The 19,270-nt window shown below is 37.4% G+C and overlaps 2 protein-coding genes and 1 pseudogene across 3 annotated transcripts; 2 read left to right on the forward strand and 1 right to left on the reverse strand.

Moving 5' to 3' along the window:
* The first annotated feature begins 2,112 nt into the window (after positions 1-2,112).
* On the forward strand, positions 2,113-4,625 carry LOC114724014 (dolichol-phosphate mannosyltransferase subunit 1-like). The gene is made up of 8 exons (XM_028910288.1): positions 2,113-2,322; positions 2,545-2,644; positions 2,763-2,796; positions 2,873-2,949; positions 3,320-3,345; positions 3,423-3,587; positions 3,679-3,793; positions 4,498-4,625. Exons 1-8 carry the CDS (start codon positions 2,213-2,215, stop codon positions 4,600-4,602), a joined length of 732 nt encoding a protein of 243 aa, XP_028766121.1. The 5' UTR covers positions 2,113-2,212; the 3' UTR covers positions 4,603-4,625.
* Positions 4,626-4,972: 347 nt separating this feature from the next.
* LOC114724013 (probable magnesium transporter NIPA6) lies at positions 4,973-9,221 on the reverse strand. 2 transcript variants are annotated; one of them, XM_028910286.1, is made up of 9 exons: positions 8,680-9,221; positions 8,526-8,582; positions 8,318-8,408; positions 8,061-8,221; positions 7,841-7,968; positions 7,587-7,724; positions 6,859-6,951; positions 6,638-6,752; positions 4,973-5,701 (listed from the first exon to the last, which is right to left on the reverse strand). In XM_028910286.1, exons 1-9 carry the CDS (start codon positions 8,798-8,800, stop codon positions 5,574-5,576), a joined length of 1,032 nt encoding a protein of 343 aa, XP_028766119.1. In that variant the 5' UTR covers positions 8,801-9,221; the 3' UTR covers positions 4,973-5,573. The 2 variants fall into 2 exon arrangements, with proteins under 2 accessions (XP_028766119.1, XP_028766120.1); XM_028910287.1 differs by having other exon boundaries at positions 8,657-8,733.
* Positions 9,222-11,980: 2,759 nt separating this feature from the next.
* Positions 11,981-18,987, forward strand: LOC114724009 (uncharacterized; annotated as a pseudogene).
* Positions 18,988-19,270: the final 283 nt, after the last annotated feature.

Below are 19,270 nucleotides of genomic sequence, written 5' to 3' on the forward strand. Positions count from 1 at the left end.
TTTACCATGTTCTCTTCGCTTTTAACTTTGGTTCCTGCTGGGACTGCCAACATGTTAGTTACTAGTTAGTGTATATATTTAGTCCCCACACACACACATATACATGCTATAATTTGATTTGTTTCCATTGGTTTGAGCGTTCCAAATATACTTGAATCTTTTTCGACTTGAGAGTGTTAGGATATATGCATACACGCTTTTTAGTTCTTATTATTATAAGGACTCAAATGTGTCTCATAATATATTGTTTGGTCTGAATCATTAATTTTTTAACCTAATATTCCTAAATAAACATAAAATTTTCTAACTAATTGATCAAATTCTTTGAACTAATAATTTTTATTGAGAATAATTTTGATATTTTGTGAAGAAAAAAATTAAGTTTAACTAATTTTATTAATTTATACAAAGTTGATGTGAAGTATTTATTTTCTTTCCTTGGTTCATGATATAGGAAGTCTTGGGAAGGAAATTATGGTCCAAAGCATAAAAAGTTGTCTGGTAATTAATAAGATTTTTTTAAACTTCTGTCCCCGTTAATTACAAGAGAAAGTTTTAAATATAAGAGAGAGATAATAAAAATGCATTTAGAAAATATTTTATTACTTTCCAATCATATTATTTAAAGGTAACCTAGAAAAAATTTATTATTTCAGGACACATTTAATAACTTAACTATTATTTTTTAATTCATGAAAAAATTTAACCAATATTTTATATTATGGAGAGGGAGTATTACAAGTTAGCCGGCAACTTCCTATGAGAGAAGCATACAACTTATTTTTTCCCAAGTAAGAGGAAGCCGAACAACTCGTGTCTGAGAAGGCTTGGGAAGAAACGGGGAGCAAGAGACAAAAGGGTAAGAACAACAAAATCAGCATCCTATAATACGACCCGCCAACAAACAATAAAGATTAAAGAATGCATCCAACTAAAGCAGTCGGGTCTCTCCGTCGCCCCACAAGGCAGAAGCCTCCTGAACTTCACCATGAATTGCGTCGTCACCGCACATATAATGGAAGTGACCACGAGATTCCATCCCATGATGAACAGGCCTTCGGCAATATGTTTGACCATAAATACTGACGGCCGACAAGAGTGCACTTAGACGGGGCTCTGCAAACAGCCCGGTAAGCATGCCGCCGAGCAGGCTAACCGCGGCATAACACAGCCAGAGCATTGGAAAACATAATACTTCTCCGGTTATTAATGCACACTTAATTAATTAATTTGAGTAAATAAAAAATGTTAGTTAATTTGAAAAAAAAAATTGATAAGCACGTAAAATAGATATTATAATATTAACTCTCCGATGGTATTACTATGGCCTGCCACCCTTGAACCAGACCTAACAAGAAAAATTAGCATGCCACTAATATGTTACTACCGGTCCTATTTCTCGCGTAAGCAGAATATACTTCATGCTCGATGCCTCAGCTCCAGGCCTACAGCTAACTTCACGAGCCACTTCCTCACCGCCCACCTCTGTTCTCTTTGTCCGTCATTCTCGCTTCGGCACCTCCTCCTTCCCTCAGCGTCGTGCATCTCGGCGTCTCCTTCCCCTGATCTGATTGCTGAGTTCGAAGCTGAAGAGTGAAGCGTTCTACTCTCGCGTGAGAGTGCTCTCCTCTTCACTCGTATGGAATACCTTCCGCTATTGCGTTCTCCGTTCTGGTTAATTCGAATATGTCTGATGGGTTTGCTAATTTTCTCCGTTGAGCATCATTTGTCTTGAAAGACTGAGTGCTTTTCTTTTTGCTTCCAAGCCTTTCGATGGGATTGCCATTTGCAAATAGATCATTGGGAGAACTAAGATGCAAGTGGGGTCGAAAACCTTTTTTTTTTTTTGGGCTTGTCAGGGCTTGTTTTGTAAGCTTCCCCCCCCCCCTTTGAGAGATCGCTGTAATTCTAAATTTTGTTGATGAATAGTTTCAGGGAGAAATGGCGCCAAAAACTTTTTTTGGGGTTTGGCAGGTGGGGTTAGAAGCTGATTCGCTACACACCGTTTTGAACAAATTATTTGCATCCTCTTTTCTGCCAGCCATTAGATGAATCTGGCGATAGGTACAAACGCACCTTTGAATCACTGCAACAAATCTCTTTCCCTAGAAGTACACGTCTACGCCAAAGGCTGCGGCAATTGAAACAACGAAGCAGAGAATTCGATCCTGGAAACAACGAGCGAGGAACCAAATTGCTGATTACAATTAGAATGGAAGCGCCGCTTAATACCCCAAAGAACAAGTACAGTATAATCATTCCTACTTACAATGAGCGGCTGAACATTGCTCTCATCGTCTACCTTATTTTCAAGCACCTCCGGTAAATTTCCCATCTCTTGATTTAGTTTTGGTTCTATTTGCACATCACTCATGACCTCTGGAAATCTAAGATTGGTTTTTTACGTTTCGGGGCAATCAGAGTGTATTCCTTTATGATTCAAGATAGCGAGCATTATCTATTCTGATTATACTGTTCCTCGATGGTGATTAACGATCTTGCATGTTTGGAATGTTTCTTTTTGGTTGCTCAATCCTCAATTAGGGACGTCGATTTTGAAATTATAGTTGTGGACGATGGAAGCCCCGATGGCACTCAGGATATCGTAAAACAGTTGCAGAAAGTTTATGGAGAGGATCGGATTGTAAGAAATATACAACTTGAAGTTGGAGTTTTATATATAAACTTTTCTTCATCGATATTTATCTCAGTCCCTGCTAAATGCTAATCTTATATTAAGCGTTTTCTCTCTGTGATTCCAGCTATTAAGAGCCAGGCCTACTAAGCTGGGATTAGGTATTTACCTCACCCTTGTCCTCTTAAGTTATTATAAAATATGAAAAGCTGTTATTTTGATTCAATTCCATTCCAGGAACGGCTTATATTCATGGTTTGAAGCATGCGTCTGGAAATTTTGTTGTCATCATGGATGCTGATCTATCACACCATGTAAGTGCCTTTGAGATTTGTATCGTTGTTTGCCGTTCCTAATGATTGAACTAAGGAAAATAAGAAGGACTGTGGTAGAAGAAAAAAGTTGAAAAAAGAAGTCGGCAGAATTAAGTCTGAACAAATTACTATTTGGGATTGAAATGTCGCTTTAATGTTTTATTAATTCGCCTGTCATTTTAACATGCCTGTGTCTATGAATGCAATTGGTAATCTGACAAATTTATAATTTGTAGTCAGAGAGAATTACTCTATTCATTTGTTGTCTCCTACTCTGAGTTGAATTAGAACGTCCATTTTTGAAATTTCTTAAATGAATTTTGTTTTTGTTACATCTTTTCTTTTACTAATTTGTTTAATTCTTCTGCAGCCAAAATATTTGCCAAGCTTCATCAGGTAAGAAAACCATCTAATAATTTCTTGCTTATTTCTTATCTGCCTATGCCATTTAATTCTCCATTTACATTTCGCAGAAAGCAGTTAGAAACTGGTGCTGATATAGTCACCGGAACTCGTTATGTCAAGGGTGGTGGTGTGCATGGATGGAATCTTATGCGCAAATTAACAAGCAGAGGGGCAAATGTTCTTGCACAAACCTTTTTATGGCCTGGTGTTTCTGATCTAACAGGATCTTTTAGGTATGAAACTTGATAAGTGCTATTAAGTAGTTGACTGATGAGTGTTAATTGCTCCACTTGTTTGAGAATGATTTATCTCTTCTCTTTATAGACTTTACAGGAAATCAGTGCTTGAAGATATTATTAGTTGCTGTGTTAGTAAGGGATATGTTTTTCAAATGGAGATGATTGTCCGTGCTTCTAGAAAAGGTTACAAGATTAAAGAGGTATAATTCATCCTTCTTATGAATACACCAAAACAAGGTAAGGGCTTCTTTGGTTGTTTTTTGGCTCTTCTGATCGCTAAGCTGCCTAAGCAGCTGTCAAATTAAGTGACGGTATTGTTAATTTGTTATTAAGTATTGGAGAATGTCATCTGTATGTGCCCTTAGTAACTAGTGCAATCTTTTTTATTTGTGGCTTGCAATTTGACTTACTTTTGTCAACATAATTGTACCTTGTAACTATATTCTGCGGTGCACATTGGCCAAGAATCATAATTTTATACTGCTAAAGGTGCTTGCTGGTGAATCACAAGAATGTCTCGTAAGTGATGCATACACACCCTAATCCAGTGGCTTTGGTACATAAAAGAGTCTCAAAGTAAATTTAGTGATGTTTTATGGTGATCCAAGCAGCAGACATGTATTATCTATTGTAGTTCCGTATTTTCAGTCCAAGCAAAGATGAAGTTACAGCCCTTTAATCTCGCCAAGTTCGGGGTTATTATTTGCTTGTGCTTGAATACGAACATGACTAACTGTTAGGGAGAAGTGGTCGAATCTGATTATCTAATTAGTAAGAGATACTCCAAAATTTGTGCAAAAGATCTGGATGTACTTGTAATTTTCTCTACAATTCTCAGTACCAAAATTATCCTATTGTTCATTGTTTAATTTGGTGTTGAGACGCTAGCTTTGATTGTTTACAGGTTCCAATTACTTTCGTTGATAGAGTATTTGGGAGTTCGAAGCTTGGTGGATCAGAGATCGTTGAATATCTAAAAGGCCTTGCCTATTTATTAGTCACCACATGAAAAATATAGAAACGATGATTCCTGGTATACTCTGTTCTGTGCTCTGCAGAAGCTGGATGTCGATTTTCTATTTCTAATTTCTTTTTCGAACGATCTTTACTTTTCTTTTGAATCCCGCGTTAAGTAACTGACCTACTGTTATGGGAACCTTCATGTTTTTCCCAGTGTTGAGTTGTGTTCAGCCCTCCCTCTCTCGCATAATATGCTTAAATGATAAACTCATAATAGATGTAAAACATGGTTATATCCATACAGATAAAATCATATAAACACTTAAAACAGGGCTTTTAGTGGAGGATTACAACTTCGGGCCAACAGAACAAAATTAAAAACGCATTCAACAATACGCCGGAAAATAGGCTCAAGAATGGAAGTGTAACACATACGGGGACCAATGACAAGCATCTGGCCAATAATATTGAAGCTCTAATCAAATAATTAACATCACAAGGATAAACGTTATATGGGTAAGCACCCAGCAGTTCACTGGACCAAACCAGAGCCTGGACGCAGGTTTAAGGGGCCCAAAAAAACCCGTACTCATCTTCATTGCGCAAATAAATTAGCTGTAAACCCTGAAAGTTAAAAAATAAAGATTTAAAAAAGAAGAAGAAGAAGACGGAAGCCACAAGAGGGGACAAAAAACAGCCGGGGGCGGACTCAACTCAAAGAGTAAAATGAATGCAAACTTAAGATGAAGAACAGGGCTCAGGCTTGTGAATATCTACCAGAAATTTCAAAAAAAAGAAAATCTAAGAAAAAGGAAGAAATCTCTCCTCTCTGGCTGCACAATGTTGATGAATCTCTTGCAACTCCTGCCCAACCAAATAGTGGAACTGGAGCAAAGCCGAACTCTGTATCAATAATGGCACGCTTCAGTTGCTTAAAATAAACAAGTGAAACAGGATGGCCCGCATAACTCAATGGCAGGACACCAGGGGACTAATCTGATTTCGTTTGAGTCCCTTCTATCACTTGAAATGATCTTGCCGCATGATTTTGGCTAAATTGAACGGTGGTGCATCTTCCTCCGGCTTCCAAGACTCAGCACCGTCATGGATATACCATGACACTTTAGGAGACAATGGTGTGTATAAATCTGCATGTCCTAAATAATCAGAAACTTGTTTTCCCTTTTTTGCAATAAAAAAACTAAAAAAGAAGACAGATGACAAAGGCAAAGAAATTAGACTCTAAATATCGGAACTCCGAAGTGCACCAGGTTTTTTCACCTACAAACATGGAGACTTGGTTGCAATAGTGTCCAATACAAAACTAACCACAGTTTCATATTAGCCAAGAAGCAATGTAAATGCATAGGCCATCGAAGCAATTGTCCTTTTGCCGCCAGTTCTCACACAAATGAGGTGTTTTAAACAAAACCTAGGTGCTTAAAGCAGATGTAGAAAAAATATCCTATTTACATTTCCTGGAAAGAAATGGGTCAGAGGTGTTTGCATTGCTGAACATAATAGTGACTAAATGATTAGATGAGTGCACAAGACTTGGAAACCAACCACTCATACCGCTCACTAATTTTAAGTGATGCGAGCATGTAAGACACAATTAAATTATTTAGAATGTCTCCCACCAGTCACCTTGTGAGCTGATATAATTTTGATCATTCAGCTAATAATAATATATTCTTATGAATGTTATGGCCCCACCTAGAACATGTTGCTTCCCTCTTTTTTGCCAAGCTTAAAAGTTTGCCAGCATTTTCTTCCTATTCTTTATTATATTTGCTGTTTTTACTCAAATTTTTTGAGAAAAAAATCATCTTTCATTCTATGAAATGTATGACCACTTATTCGTCAAAATGATGCAAATGCTCTTTGAACAGAAAATATAATTTATGTTTTCAAATTATCTAAAATTTAAATTAAGTTTTAGCCTCGCCCACAGCATTTCACAGGTCAAACCAAGCAATTGTAGGGTGCTCTGTGCATATATACTCTTAATAAAGAATTAATACATATATTTATGAAAGATTAAATCATCCAAACCCTACAAACTGAAGTGCAAGAGGCATTACCTGTTATTGGAGGATCTGGCTCCCTTGTACTATGTAATACTGCTGTTCCAGATAAAATAGTGATGAAACCACACAGCTCTGATACGATACTGCTTGCACTTTGACCAGAATAGTCCTAAATGATAATAGTACAGAAAACAGGATTATACCAGATGGTCGAACCATAAAACGTTTCCTTGCCTGACACACTTTCTCTCATTGCATTTCTGCAAAATACCAACCTTAAACATGATTGCACTGGCTAATATTGTGAAAGATGTGAACAGGGCATAATAGATAGGAGACACAACTGACGTGTTAAAAGTATCCAATGCCTGCAACAATGCAATTGTTAACCACTGATGACGTACACACTGAATATCAAATACAACGAAAATGGCAATAAAAAAGGGTGGCAACAAGTCTCGTCAATGAATTAAAAATTCAGGACATTGTGATTACCATCTTTATCGGGCTTCAGCACAAGAATCACATGGATGTTTTCTAGGCAAAGATTTACATATCGAATACCCAGATTTTGCATCTTGGAAACTAATAATTCTTTGCAATGGGTTTTTGCTTTAGAAATATTTGATTCAGGGTTTTCCTACATTTTTTTAAATAAAAATTGACGTCACAAGTCTAGACAATGAATACCGTCAAAAACCTAAACGATAGTACAGGATTCACAAGGTTGCCATCTGTCATCAGTTGCAAGTTTGACCCTTGTTCTTGTGAACCATCATTGATAATAAAAGGAACAAGTGTTAACCATAAAATATCCAGGGCAGAAAATTAGCAACCTAACACGCTCCAAGCAATTTTTGGCACTGGGGATATGCACCTAAAATATAGAGAAGCATCTAAAAGAAGGAAGCTGATCTTTCACAGTGGACGTCACAATGCAAAAGATATGTCCACGAGTATTTTTAAGGGGGGAAAAGAGTACTGTGTACTGCAAGATACTGACCATATTAAGATAATTTAATTGCACAATGATGCAAGTAATAGCGACCATTGCAAAAATCCATGTCTGGTAGTATACAGCCTGGTTTATGCCCTCTAATGTAAGTTCTATTGCAATGCCAATCGCTTTTATACTCATAACCTGTGAAATAACATGTCAAAAATGAAAAACAAAAGGCAGTAAGCAACACATGACCGCAATCTCACAAAAATGTCGTGTCTTTCAATATTGACATGGTATCTAATAGCGTCACTTACTGTCAGTGATCCAATTACAGAGCATGTTCCAATGTAAACCAAAATATTAGTTTGGCCATAGCGGGGAGCACAGTATAAAATCAACACCAGTGCTACAGCTATTGCTGAGGCCGTATACAAGAGGAATGCTGGATGCCAAAATAGAATGTACTTGTCAATATAATTCCATAAAGCATGCACGCACTTCATAGTGAATGCCAATCAGGCCCAATCAGCATACCTGGTTGAGTGGCCAAATCCCAAATTTCAAGAACCGAACTAATGGACTTCTCTTCAGGTGCATGGAGAACAACTACAACGGATCCCACTATGCATAGAAGGCACCCCAGCATGCCCATTTTCTGCAGCTTCTCGTTCAACATGAAATGTGCTAAGATCGCACTATTCATTTCCACAACATTACATGGTTTATCATAGGGAAATGTGCAAAGAGAAAACGATCAAAGAAGCAACCACTTACTAGAAATGAACTTTTACCTAATAATAATACTTAAAGCACCAAGTGGCGTCACAAGCACAGCAGGAGCGTAAATGTATGCCACAAAATTAGCTATCTCTCCCGCAATCACTGCGAACAATTCCCCAACCCAAAAAAAATAAAAAAAAGGTTGGAATGTGCTAAAAGCAAATATTTTGAGCGAGAAAACCAAACATTGCAGAGAATGCAACATAGAGAACTACTCACTGGTAATCATGCCGATCCACCAGAGAGGTTCTCGCAGATAACCATATCCTCCAACACCTACAAGAACTGAATGTCAAACAACGACTAAAAAATAATAAATTGTAACAACCCTCGCAAAGCGAAGAAGCAACTTCTCAGATTGCAGAACGCTCACTGGCTGAAGGGCCGTGCGCCCCGGCCCGTTGGAGACCCTTCTTCTTGATAATGAAGCTGGAGCCGATGAAAGCACTGGAAACGACAGCCAAAATAAACCCCTTCAAATTACTCGAGTACATCTATGTTGCGCGTCGCTCTGTAATTTCATTCGGCGAGAAAAAACGGGGAAGATGACAGTAACAGAAGCTCCTTGATTCCCCAGAACACTAATGATAAGTAAGTTAAGCAAGTAATTTGAGCCAATATTACTAGTGAAACTGAAAATGAATGAGAAATCCTTCTCGGTTCCTTGATGCAGCTCCTAATTCCTCCCCCTACGCTACGGGGTTTACTTACACTTACAGTATCTATCTAACATCGCCGTTATGGGGTTTCGTTTTGATGGGTTCGTCTCTGACCTCGACCCACCTGCCATTCTTCCGCCTTTTTTGCTCTTTAGCATGTAAGAACAAACCAATGGGGCTCTCCCCTCGCGTCAGCAAGGCCAATTAGGTAATTTAACATCTTCGGGCAATTTCTTTGGCTCCACTCCCCTTCAATTGATTCAGAACAGTAGCTATAACTATAAACAATTGGCAAGTGACGGGTGATGAGGCAACATTTAAGGGGAAAATTACACTCAAGTCTCATATAAGATAATTAATTCAGAAAAAGTTTCTAAAAGTTCCGAAATGATTCCTAAATCCCCAAAAATCTATGTGTAATAAATTATAATCATGAAATTACTTACTAATCCTGACTGATTTTATTATAGCAATTCATTTACAACCTCAACGGTGGCTGTTGACAGTCTGAGAAGAAGTAGTTGACAACTTCGACAGTACTCTTAACAACTTACTCTGTGAAATACCAAGGGCATTCCAGAGATTGTTAACCACTTCTCCTTTAGTTGTCAACAATCACTGTTAAGGTTGTAAATGAATTACATTGTGTTCAAATTAGTAGGGATGAATAGGTAATTTCACAATTAGAATTTATTACACACATGTCTCAAGGATTTAGGAATCATTTTAGGATTTTGAAAGATTTTTTATGAATTAATTGTTTTATGTGAGACCTGAGTGTAATTTTTCTAAATTTAAAATTTGTCATATTTCCTTGGGATTTGCTCCGTTGGACATGGTTCCGGCGGGTGGCGAACTTATTCTCAGATTGGACAACAAAAGAAAGAAAGAACTTATGGCCAGCTTTTTTGTTTTCGCTACAATAATTGTGATGGTTTTGACTTTTGAGGACGTCTCAAAGATAAAAATGCCTAATGAGATTGTGAAGCTGCCTTTTTCTCCCAAGAGATTATCAAGCTACCTGCGCGCTAAGTATTTACGGTTTCAGCATAGTAATAAGATGCGAAGAGCATTTAAATATTAATATCATGGATCGCTCTCGCTCTCGCTCTCGCTCTCCCTCTCCCTCTCCCTCTCTGTCTCTCTTACCCGAGTTTCACGAGTCATTCCCATTATTTAAATAAACCTTCAATTTTAAATTTTAAATCTATTTCTTCCACTGAGCAACCTTTTCATATATGGTGGCCGTTTTTACACTTGGGCCATCATTGGTTGACTGCACTTACAGATTACCCCCAAAAAAAACCCCAATCACAGACCAGAGCGATTTCATGGCAAATATATTTTATGTGTATGGAACAAATTTTTAAAAAAATTATGAATAAAATAAAGACTCGTAGATTTGTATGCACAAAAAATAGTAGTACTCTACCCTGTGATGTATTACCAACCTAGGTGGCTGGGTTTTCAAAGTTCTTCCAAATTAAATGCCAAGTGATGCATCTGTGGGCGAAAGATACTCGAGATTTATTTTATGTTTTTTAATACGATGTCTTCATCACATGTGCCCGTTACGAAGAGCTGAAGGCATCGTCGGGCATCTTCCCTTTATTTTTCCCCCTTTTGAGGTTTATAATAAATTTATAACGGAAATGCAATAATTACTCACTAAGTATGCTTAGGATAAGGATTATCCTGAAACCGGGTAAGAACAGCTACAAATGGATTACCTTAAGAATAGTATAATCAGAGTTTGAGCCTGAACGGATGAAAAGCAATGTTTTGCAACTTACAATTTGGTATGCATGATGGAAAACGATTAAAAAGAATGCTTTTTATTTAACTCTCTATTGGATAAATAGGCTAAGGTGCGCCCAGCATCCTGAACTATTTACCTAGGTGCGTCCAGTGGCCTAAAGTAATTTTGGATGCATTCAGTGTCCTAAACTAATTAAAATGGTGCATCCATATCCCAGGCTAACAGAAATGTTATGTTTAACTGTTATTTTCCTGACTCAACTTAAAGTTGACCCCATATATTCTACATGGCAGACACATGGGCACCTGATGTGTATTATTCTTACTCAAAATTGAATTTATTTCCTTCATCTTCTTCTAAATAAATTGACTTTTGAGTAAGAATAATACACATCAGGTGCCCATGTGTCTGCCATGTAGAATATATGGGGTCAACTTTAAGTTGAGTCAGGAAAGTAACAGTTAAACATAACATTTCTGTTAGCCTGGAATATGGACGCACCATTTTAATTAGTTTAGGACACTGAATGCATCCAAAATTACTTTAGGCCACTGGACGCACCTGGGTAAATAGTTCGGGGTGTTGGGCGCACCTTAACCCTAGATAAATTGAGGGTTACAAAATGAAACGGTCCAAATAATGACATGTTTTGAGCAATGAAAGAGACACTCTTAACTTGTTTATTTCAAATAAGAATGAAATTGTTTGAGTGTTTACAAAGCTTGTGTATCATCCTCAAATGCACTAGTTGGTGATTTAAATATTAAAATAAATTTAGAAAAAATCATTAAAATGCAAGAACACGCATAAAAATACAGAGGACAAGTGGGATGGTCAACGAAGAAAGTTGAATACGACCAATTCCGTGTTGCCGGTCAAAGGCGGTAGTCTTGTTTGTCTGGAGCATCAGGCAAAGGAGAGCCCCGGGCGGCTTCTTCAGCTTCTCTTAACTTCTTAGCCTACCTCCCCCAACCCTCATTACTTTGATCTTCTTCCTCTATCCTCATTATTAACCAAAGCAAAGTTTTCGACTTTACATAACCATCGCTCAATTCACTCTCTCCGAAATAGTATTAGTTTGACATGTTCAAATTTAGCTTTTTGCTAAGTAGATGTTTGTAAGACTCTAGCAAAAAGCAATTGCAATTGTCGTTGTTATTATATTATTATTACCTTCTTGGCGCTCAAAGGGAGGTTGAGTGTGGACTTTAACTTCCTCAATTTTCAAGCTTTTGTCCCATCCTAATCCCATAAGTCCCATAAGCCTCCCAAAAAACAAAACCCTTTTTTTCTACTCTCTTGCGTTTTGGAATCTGGAATTTCCCCCCAGTGTCTTTCACCTCCGAGTTCCGATATTCTTTTATCCGTGTTTGTTTCTGGTTGTTCTACTTGTACCACCATAGCATTGACTACAAGCTGGAGAGAAAAATAATGGCTTTTCTCTGTTAATTCAAGACATGGGCGGGGTGTTATCGGAGCTGATTCTTTGAGTACATGTCAGGGGGTACAGCGATTGAGTTTTTCGTTTGGTTATCTGAAACTATGGGAGGGATTTGTTCGAGGTCCGCCAACGAGGACAAGGTATTTGCTAAGACCGATGAAAATTTTGTGAATCACAAATCTGGTAAGAATGGTCAGTCCAGCGTGCAGAGTGATTTCACTACTGCACCTCATATATGTGAAAAAATGGAGAAGGATGTGCAAGAACATGGTGAAATTCGAGGCACAGATGCAGGCACTAGTCCAGATGATTTCTATGATGGAATCCCACGCTTTACTCATCCTTTTCCTCACAAGTCTAGGTCAGTTAAATCAAGACAGGCTGCTGTGGCAAAGGTTGGTTCATTATGGTCCACTTCAAATGCTCAACCCTTTGACTAATTCGTTCTTACTATTTATGCGCCCGAGCTGGGCTACTGAGTGGTGGATCTGTCTACAGATCACAGTGATTTATGTTGAGAGTTCGGATTAATTTGTCGTAACTATGCACATTTTTAGAATTTTTACCTTCCACCTATAAATCGCATGTCGATGAAAATCTAGTTAGTTTTCGAGAATTCAATCAGAAAGCAGGATCATTATTTTGAAAAAATGGAAGTCCTAAGCAATTTTTTATATGATGAGCACGATCGTTAGTTTATCCTGTCAAGGGAAGCCCATTAATGATAACATCTCTTGCAATAAGCTGACTGGTTGGCAAGGCGTTTTGCTGGTGGGAACTCAAAACAAGGCCAACAGCTCATGTACATTCACCCCAATTTTTCGAGGGACTGCTTAATGAATAGTTCCAGATATTTTACAATAAAACATCAACAGGCGCCTATTTAAGAAAAGGAGAAGAAAACTAAAGCCCTAATGATAATGAATATTGAACTCTGAGAATGAGTCCATTGGATTGTTTGAAGAATCTGTTGATCACTCTATAGCAGAATAGGTTTGAAAACGCCAACCGTGTCTTTCCTATTAACTTATTGCTGTCTAGAAAATTTTGGCATGCTTCCAAGCCCGACGATCTGTACTAACCAACATCCATCCACTTTCATCAGAATCACTGCATAGGATTTCATTATATTGGCTGAACTTCACATTTTTCATCCTGTTCATTGCAATGGTTACAATTTGAATTGGCTATTTTATTTGTTTTTCACATCATATATACCGTTTCAAATTTAGTTTAGTGTTTTGTTATGTCTTTAAGTTAAGTAAGTAGGCAGGCTTGTTGAAAGAAAGGAGACTGGTAAAAAGACCAAGGTAGGAAATATTTGATGGTATCTACAAAGATATTTTCTGTTTCAGGTCTCTGAGGTGAGTTCACGTATAGGAAGAGCTGGATTTGGGAAGGCAGTGGATGTCTTGGACACTCTTGGGAGCAGCATGACAAATTTAAATGCTGGAAGTGGATTTATTTCTGGAACTGCGACAAAAGGAAATGAAATTGCTATCTTAGCATTTGAGGTTGCAAACACTATTGTCAAGGGCTCTAGTCTTATTCAATCTCTGTCCAAAAGAAGTGTTAGGCATTTAAACGAAGAGGTGCTTCCTTCAAAGGGTGTGCAAGATTTGGTATCAAAAGATTCAGATGAACTTAGAAGGATTGTTGCAACGGATAAGAGGTTAGTATGGGGTTAAGTTCAATGAATTTAGGCGAATTCAGTTCCTAAATAAGCTAAATTATTCTTTTGATTTTATTATGATTATGTAATGACATCTGCAAGTGATCATTGGGTTTGCCTTCAGGGAGGAGTTGAAAGTTTTTTCTGATGAGGTAATCCGTTTTGGAAATCGCTCAAAGGATCCTCAATGGCACAACTTGGACCGTTACTTTGAGAAGTAATATAAATTGTACTCTCTTAATTCATGTGAAATTTTTAGCTTTTCATATGTTTCCCTCTCTTGTGCTGACTTATTTTATTGTATCACAGAATCAGCAGAGAACAAGATGCCCCAAGACTGTCAGCAGATGAGGTAGAATCAATGATGCAGCAATTGATGACTTGGGTTCAGTTTACAGCTGTGAGTATTGTCCTCATCTTATTTGATATCAAATATTAAGTCCAGAGCTGATATCTACTTTGTTAGAATTGACTGAAAGCTTTTCAACTGCTTGTCGTGTACATATATAACATATCAGTTGCAAAGAGTGTTTTCCCCCTTCTCTCCTCCACTTCCATCATAGCCTAGTTGATGTCTTCAAATGCATCATGAGTTACGTGCAAAGGTGAATGGGGAATTGATATATACAAATGTGTTTCCTTTTGTATAATCTGTCAATGCATATAACTAGATATTGTGAGTTGCGTTCCACATTAATATGAAGTCTTGTAATGAAGCAAAGTGAAACTGATATGGAATATGTCCTGGACAAAAGCCATGGGCGTCTTAATTTCATTATGATACAAATGTTTTTGAAATGAGACGAATTTATGATGGTTGGATCTTGTATGTACTCTTTTCGTGATATATTTTAATCATTTATGTACGACTTGCTTCTTATTATGGGGATGAATTGATATTCCTTGAGTCATTTTAAATGTAGTACTCCATATGATAGTCTGATTAAATAAGATGAGGAAGGAGATGCTATATTTTGTGCACCTTGTGGTGTCTTTCTTAGTCTGTTCATGCTCATGTATGTATGATCTAGGGACATTCAACATTGTACAATTTTATGAAATTTTATAATCAAGGTTTTCAAATAGATTTCATTGTCACATGCTTTTGCTCTTTATTCAAGTTAGCGTTTTATTTATGTTTCTCTTGGGCCTTACTAATGCATGGCATAATCCTCAATAAGAGTTTAATATAATTCTTTATTGCCTCAGGAGTTATACCACGAATTACATGCGCTGGATAGGTTTCAGCAAGACTATCTTAGTAGGCGTCAAGAAGACGATAGTTCTGGTGCAACTCAAAAAGGTGATCATATATGCTATCTTTGACACGATATGCAACTCTTGTTTGTGATGAGAAATCTTTTATTGAAGAAGCATGGCTTGCTAAAGAATATGAAGTCAAGAGAAGATTAATTGGATAAGACTGCCGTTGAGTAATTGGCTTCATATATCTGAAGCTTGGACAATACTGCCGTTGAGTAATTGGCTAGCTGATGCCTTCTTGCGTTGTTTACTGTTTCACTGTCTTCACATCAATATTACCTGACCAATGAAGAACTATTTCATGTCTTGTTTGTTTAAGTATGTGACGGTCTGCCATTTTAGTTTTGAGCGTTTATTAAAATGTTTCTTCTGGTGGTCTTCCAGGGGGATTTATGGATTTCTTAGTACTCCTTTGGAAACTATGACTATTATGAAAATTAAAGATGACATTTAAGTTGAAGAATTGAGTCTCCAAGGGCTCTGAAACAAATGTAAACTAGATTGATCTGCTCCAGCGATTTCCCCTTTTTTTTTAAAAAATTCTTGATAAAATTTCTACTAAGTCTGCCATTGGCTCTCATAGCTTGTCATCCCTATATAGTATACAAGAATAATAGACGGTTGAAGAGATCGTGGTAGCTACTTGCCAATGCATCTACTTTTGGTTCCTCACTGTAGTAGCAGAGTCCTAGATTGTAATGTCTAGAATCTTATGGCATGCAATGGCCAGTATTCTGAGGACTTTGTTTCAATTTTTGAAATCAGAATTACATGGACTTTTTAAGAATATTATCGAGCGCCTGAAGGGTTTAATTAAAATACAAGATACAGTTGAACAGATTCACTCTCATTGACATGTTTGGCTTTATGGAGCATTATCTTAGGAAAATCTTTTATATGTAACTTTTGACCATAATGTCTCCCTACATACAGATGATAGCCTTCCAATCTTGAGGGCGGAACTTAAAACTCAAAAGAAGCAAGTTAAACAGTTGAAGAAAAAGTCACTCTGGTCCAGAAGTTTGGAGGAGGTAACTTGAGAGTTTAGATTGCTACTTTAGATGAATATGTTTCTCTCATCTATTAGTCAGTATGATTCATATTCTTATGGATTACAGATTATGGAGAAGCTTGTTGACATTGTCCAATTTTTGCATTTGGAGATGAACAATATCTTTGGCAGTGATGGTATATACCCTTTGGTTTCAACCCGTTGTGCTGATTTCATATAACGTTTTTAATCCAACTATAATCAATACCTGTTGTTATCATAACAATCCATGTATGATTCAGTTAATGTTATCTTAACTATTGTGCATATCTCAGTCATATTGAGCTAAATATATTATTCTTGGAACATTTAAAAGTTAAAAGGGGAGAAAACCAATGGTAGAAGGGGTGAAGATGTTAAGAGACTGAGGGGGAAGCAGGGAGAGCATTATCTGGTTTTATTCGCATCAGTCACTCTTGGAAACACTATTTATCGAATTCAATATTTTTCTTTTTAATTGTAAATCTTTTTATCCATAAACTACTGTAGATCCTCATAAGCCAGTAATTGGATACAGCAGCAGTCGTCAAAGATTGGGTCCTGCAGGCCTTGCTTTGCACTATGCAAATATAGTGCTCCAAATTGATACCCTTGTAAGTTTATCTTCTATGAGATATTTTTTCCATTATAGGTCTCTATTCTATTATGTGCCTTTTCTTCGAGCCAGGTGATAGTTCTATTAATCAAGAGTGACTGAAATCTCTTATTGCCTTTAAACATTGGATTTAGTTTGTTCCCCATCAGTTTCTCCTAGTAAACACTTCCCCAGCATGACATGATAACTCAGTTTTCTTGATCCAAAATTCTATGAACCTAGATTTCTATTCGATGGTTTTGTTGACTCAAAAGATATATTCATGTGAACAATTAACTACCTGATGCTTTGATGCCTGATAGTTTTATATGCCTAGGAAGATGATCCTATGTTTTATTCCCTTGATAATGCTCGATAAGTATGCATGAATTGTCCATATCATCAAAGGATTGGACTGCACTCGGCAGCCACAAAATTCTCTTTTAATTTAATATCTTTTAAACTCCAATACAACCAAAACATCAGGCTAGGATTTGATCACATCTGTATCCTAGGGAACCTTTCTGATTTTAGTGTAGTGTGCCATGCTGCTTTAGTTTCCAAGAAATATTTGTTTAGCTGCAATAAATAGATCCGTGCGGTGTTTGTGTCGATGATGGCAGGTTGCGCGATCCAGTTCTATGCCCGCAAATACAAGGGATTCATTATATCAGAGCTTGCCTCCTAATGTAAAACTGGCTTTGCGTTCCAAATTGCCATCTGTTCATGTTGCAAACCAGGTTTGTTTATATGCTGCAAGTTTCTTTTGCCACCAGAGCATACATCCTTGTGTTGTTAAAAACCAATGAGAAATGCTTAACCTACTGTGAAATCAATTTCTCCTATTCTTAGTTGTTCACTCCGTCTCAAGCGTGTCTCCTCTACTAATTATTTTTCCTTTGTATTCCGAAGATGACTGTGAAAGAGATCAAAGATGAAATGGAGAAGACATTGCACTGGCTGGTTCCAGTTGCCACGAACACAGCCAAGTATGGTGTTTTGCTTTTCTTCAAATAATTACTCTCCCTCTGTATAAGAAGATTTCATAAGCATCAGTTCATTTAATACATGTATAATCTGATTATAACTTCTTGGCATTTGATTGCTGTAAAATTGACTCAGGGCGCATCATGGTTTTGGTTGGGTTGGGGAGTGGGCAAACACTGGGTGAGTATAAAGTCAGTTCCTTTATAGCATCTGTAACTTGTTTGTTTCCCCCTTTTTTTAAAGTAATTGTTTTGCTCTTGCAGCTCTGAGGTAAATCGGAAGAATACGCAAACTGAAGTGATGCGGATCGAGACATTTCACCATGCAGACAAGGACAAAGTTGAAGGTTACATTATCGAACTTCTTTTATGGCTTCATCGCCTGGCCATCAAAAGTAAGGCTAGCAACGATTTTGGTGAAACAAAGTCCACGTACAAGCCAGCTGTTGCCATTACCCTGCAAAAGACAGATAAGCAACCTAAGGATGTTGAACTTCCGTTGCTAACAATTGATGAACAAAAGCTGCTGCAAGAAGTAACTAAGAACACACGAATCCGAGGAACAGTAAGAGCTTGGACTTTGACAGCATGAATACTGCAAGGGAGAAGACCAGCAGGCTGACAAGGAGTTGCAGCCATTCATCAACAGTTAAAAGCAGGGAATCAACGTTTAATAGGATTTCGTCTAAGCTTCCATTGATTGATTTTGGTATTGACAAGGAGAGAGCGTTGGATGTAATTGACCGAGTGGACATGGTCAGATAGTTTGTACATACACCATATTCGTGCTGCAACCATTGAGGGCCAATTCATGGCTGCACTTGTTGTATCCCTGGCTTCATTAGAGAGTTCAGTTTTGGTGAAGCACTGTACAAAACACTTATGGCCCCAGGGTAGATTTATGGGAAAATAGGCTCTAGAAATATGATTGCATTGCCCACATGGGTTGAAGCAGAGTGGATTGTGTTTTCATAGTGAATAGGCAATGGGAAGATACTGTGCCTGTCCCCTTCTGCATTGCTGCATGGGCTGCTTTGGATTTGATATCGTCCTCGAACGCTGCCAAATCCGAAACCTATTTTTTATTTTTTTTGATAGAGATGTAGATGCTGGCCATTATAGATTGTGTAATATCTGAATAATATAGAATCATTGAATATGTATGTACAAGAGTTTGATGCCTTGTGTAAGTCTATGTTCGTTGTTTCGCACGAGCGGAGCATTTTGAGAGAAGGATAGCTGATTCACCGTGGAATAGAATATTTTACAATTTTAATGAATATGTTAGTTCATTTTAATATTTTTTTTTTCCCCCCTCTGACATACTCAACTATTGGAGAGTTTTCTATGACTTCAGTGAACATGGCTTGCAGTTTTGTTCAAGTCTAGGAAGGCAGGGCGCCGCTTGAGTTGTTTTGTGTCTTATTTATTTTGAACCAAAAAATAGAACAGTGTAAGCTTCATTTATGTTCTTCTGAAGACATGGAAAAACCTATTGATGTATGAGGGGGAAAATTTTTTACATCACTCATCATTAATTATGTGGCTTTGAATGGTTC

Source organism: Neltuma alba, unplaced genomic scaffold, assembly GCF_004799145.2.
Source record: "Neltuma alba isolate B1F8T4 unplaced genomic scaffold, ASM479914v2 tig00012164_pilon, whole genome shotgun sequence".
Lineage (NCBI taxonomy): Eukaryota > Viridiplantae > Streptophyta > Magnoliopsida > Fabales > Fabaceae > Neltuma > Neltuma alba.

Excerpts from the sequence above, each read along its gene's own strand:
- LOC114724013 (XM_028910286.1), bottom strand. The coding sequence starts at position 8,800 with ATGTACTCGAGTAATTTGAAGGGGTTTATTTTGGCTGTCGTTTCCAGT. Across the intron at positions 7,725-7,840 it reads CTGTAATTGGATCACTGACA|GTTATGAGTATAAAAGCGAT; the intron begins GTAAGTGACGCT and ends GTTATTTCACAG. Across the intron at positions 5,702-6,637 it reads GCCAGATCCTCCAATAACAG|ATTTATACACACCATTGTCT; the intron begins GTAATGCCTCTT and ends TAGGACATGCAG.
- LOC114724014 (XM_028910288.1), top strand. The coding sequence starts at position 2,213 with ATGGAAGCGCCGCTTAATACCCCAAAGAACAAGTACAGTATAATCATT. Across the intron at positions 2,323-2,544 it reads CTTATTTTCAAGCACCTCCG|GGACGTCGATTTTGAAATTA; the intron begins GTAAATTTCCCA and ends ATCCTCAATTAG. Across the intron at positions 2,797-2,872 it reads GCCTACTAAGCTGGGATTAG|GAACGGCTTATATTCATGGT; the intron begins GTATTTACCTCA and ends ATTCCATTCCAG.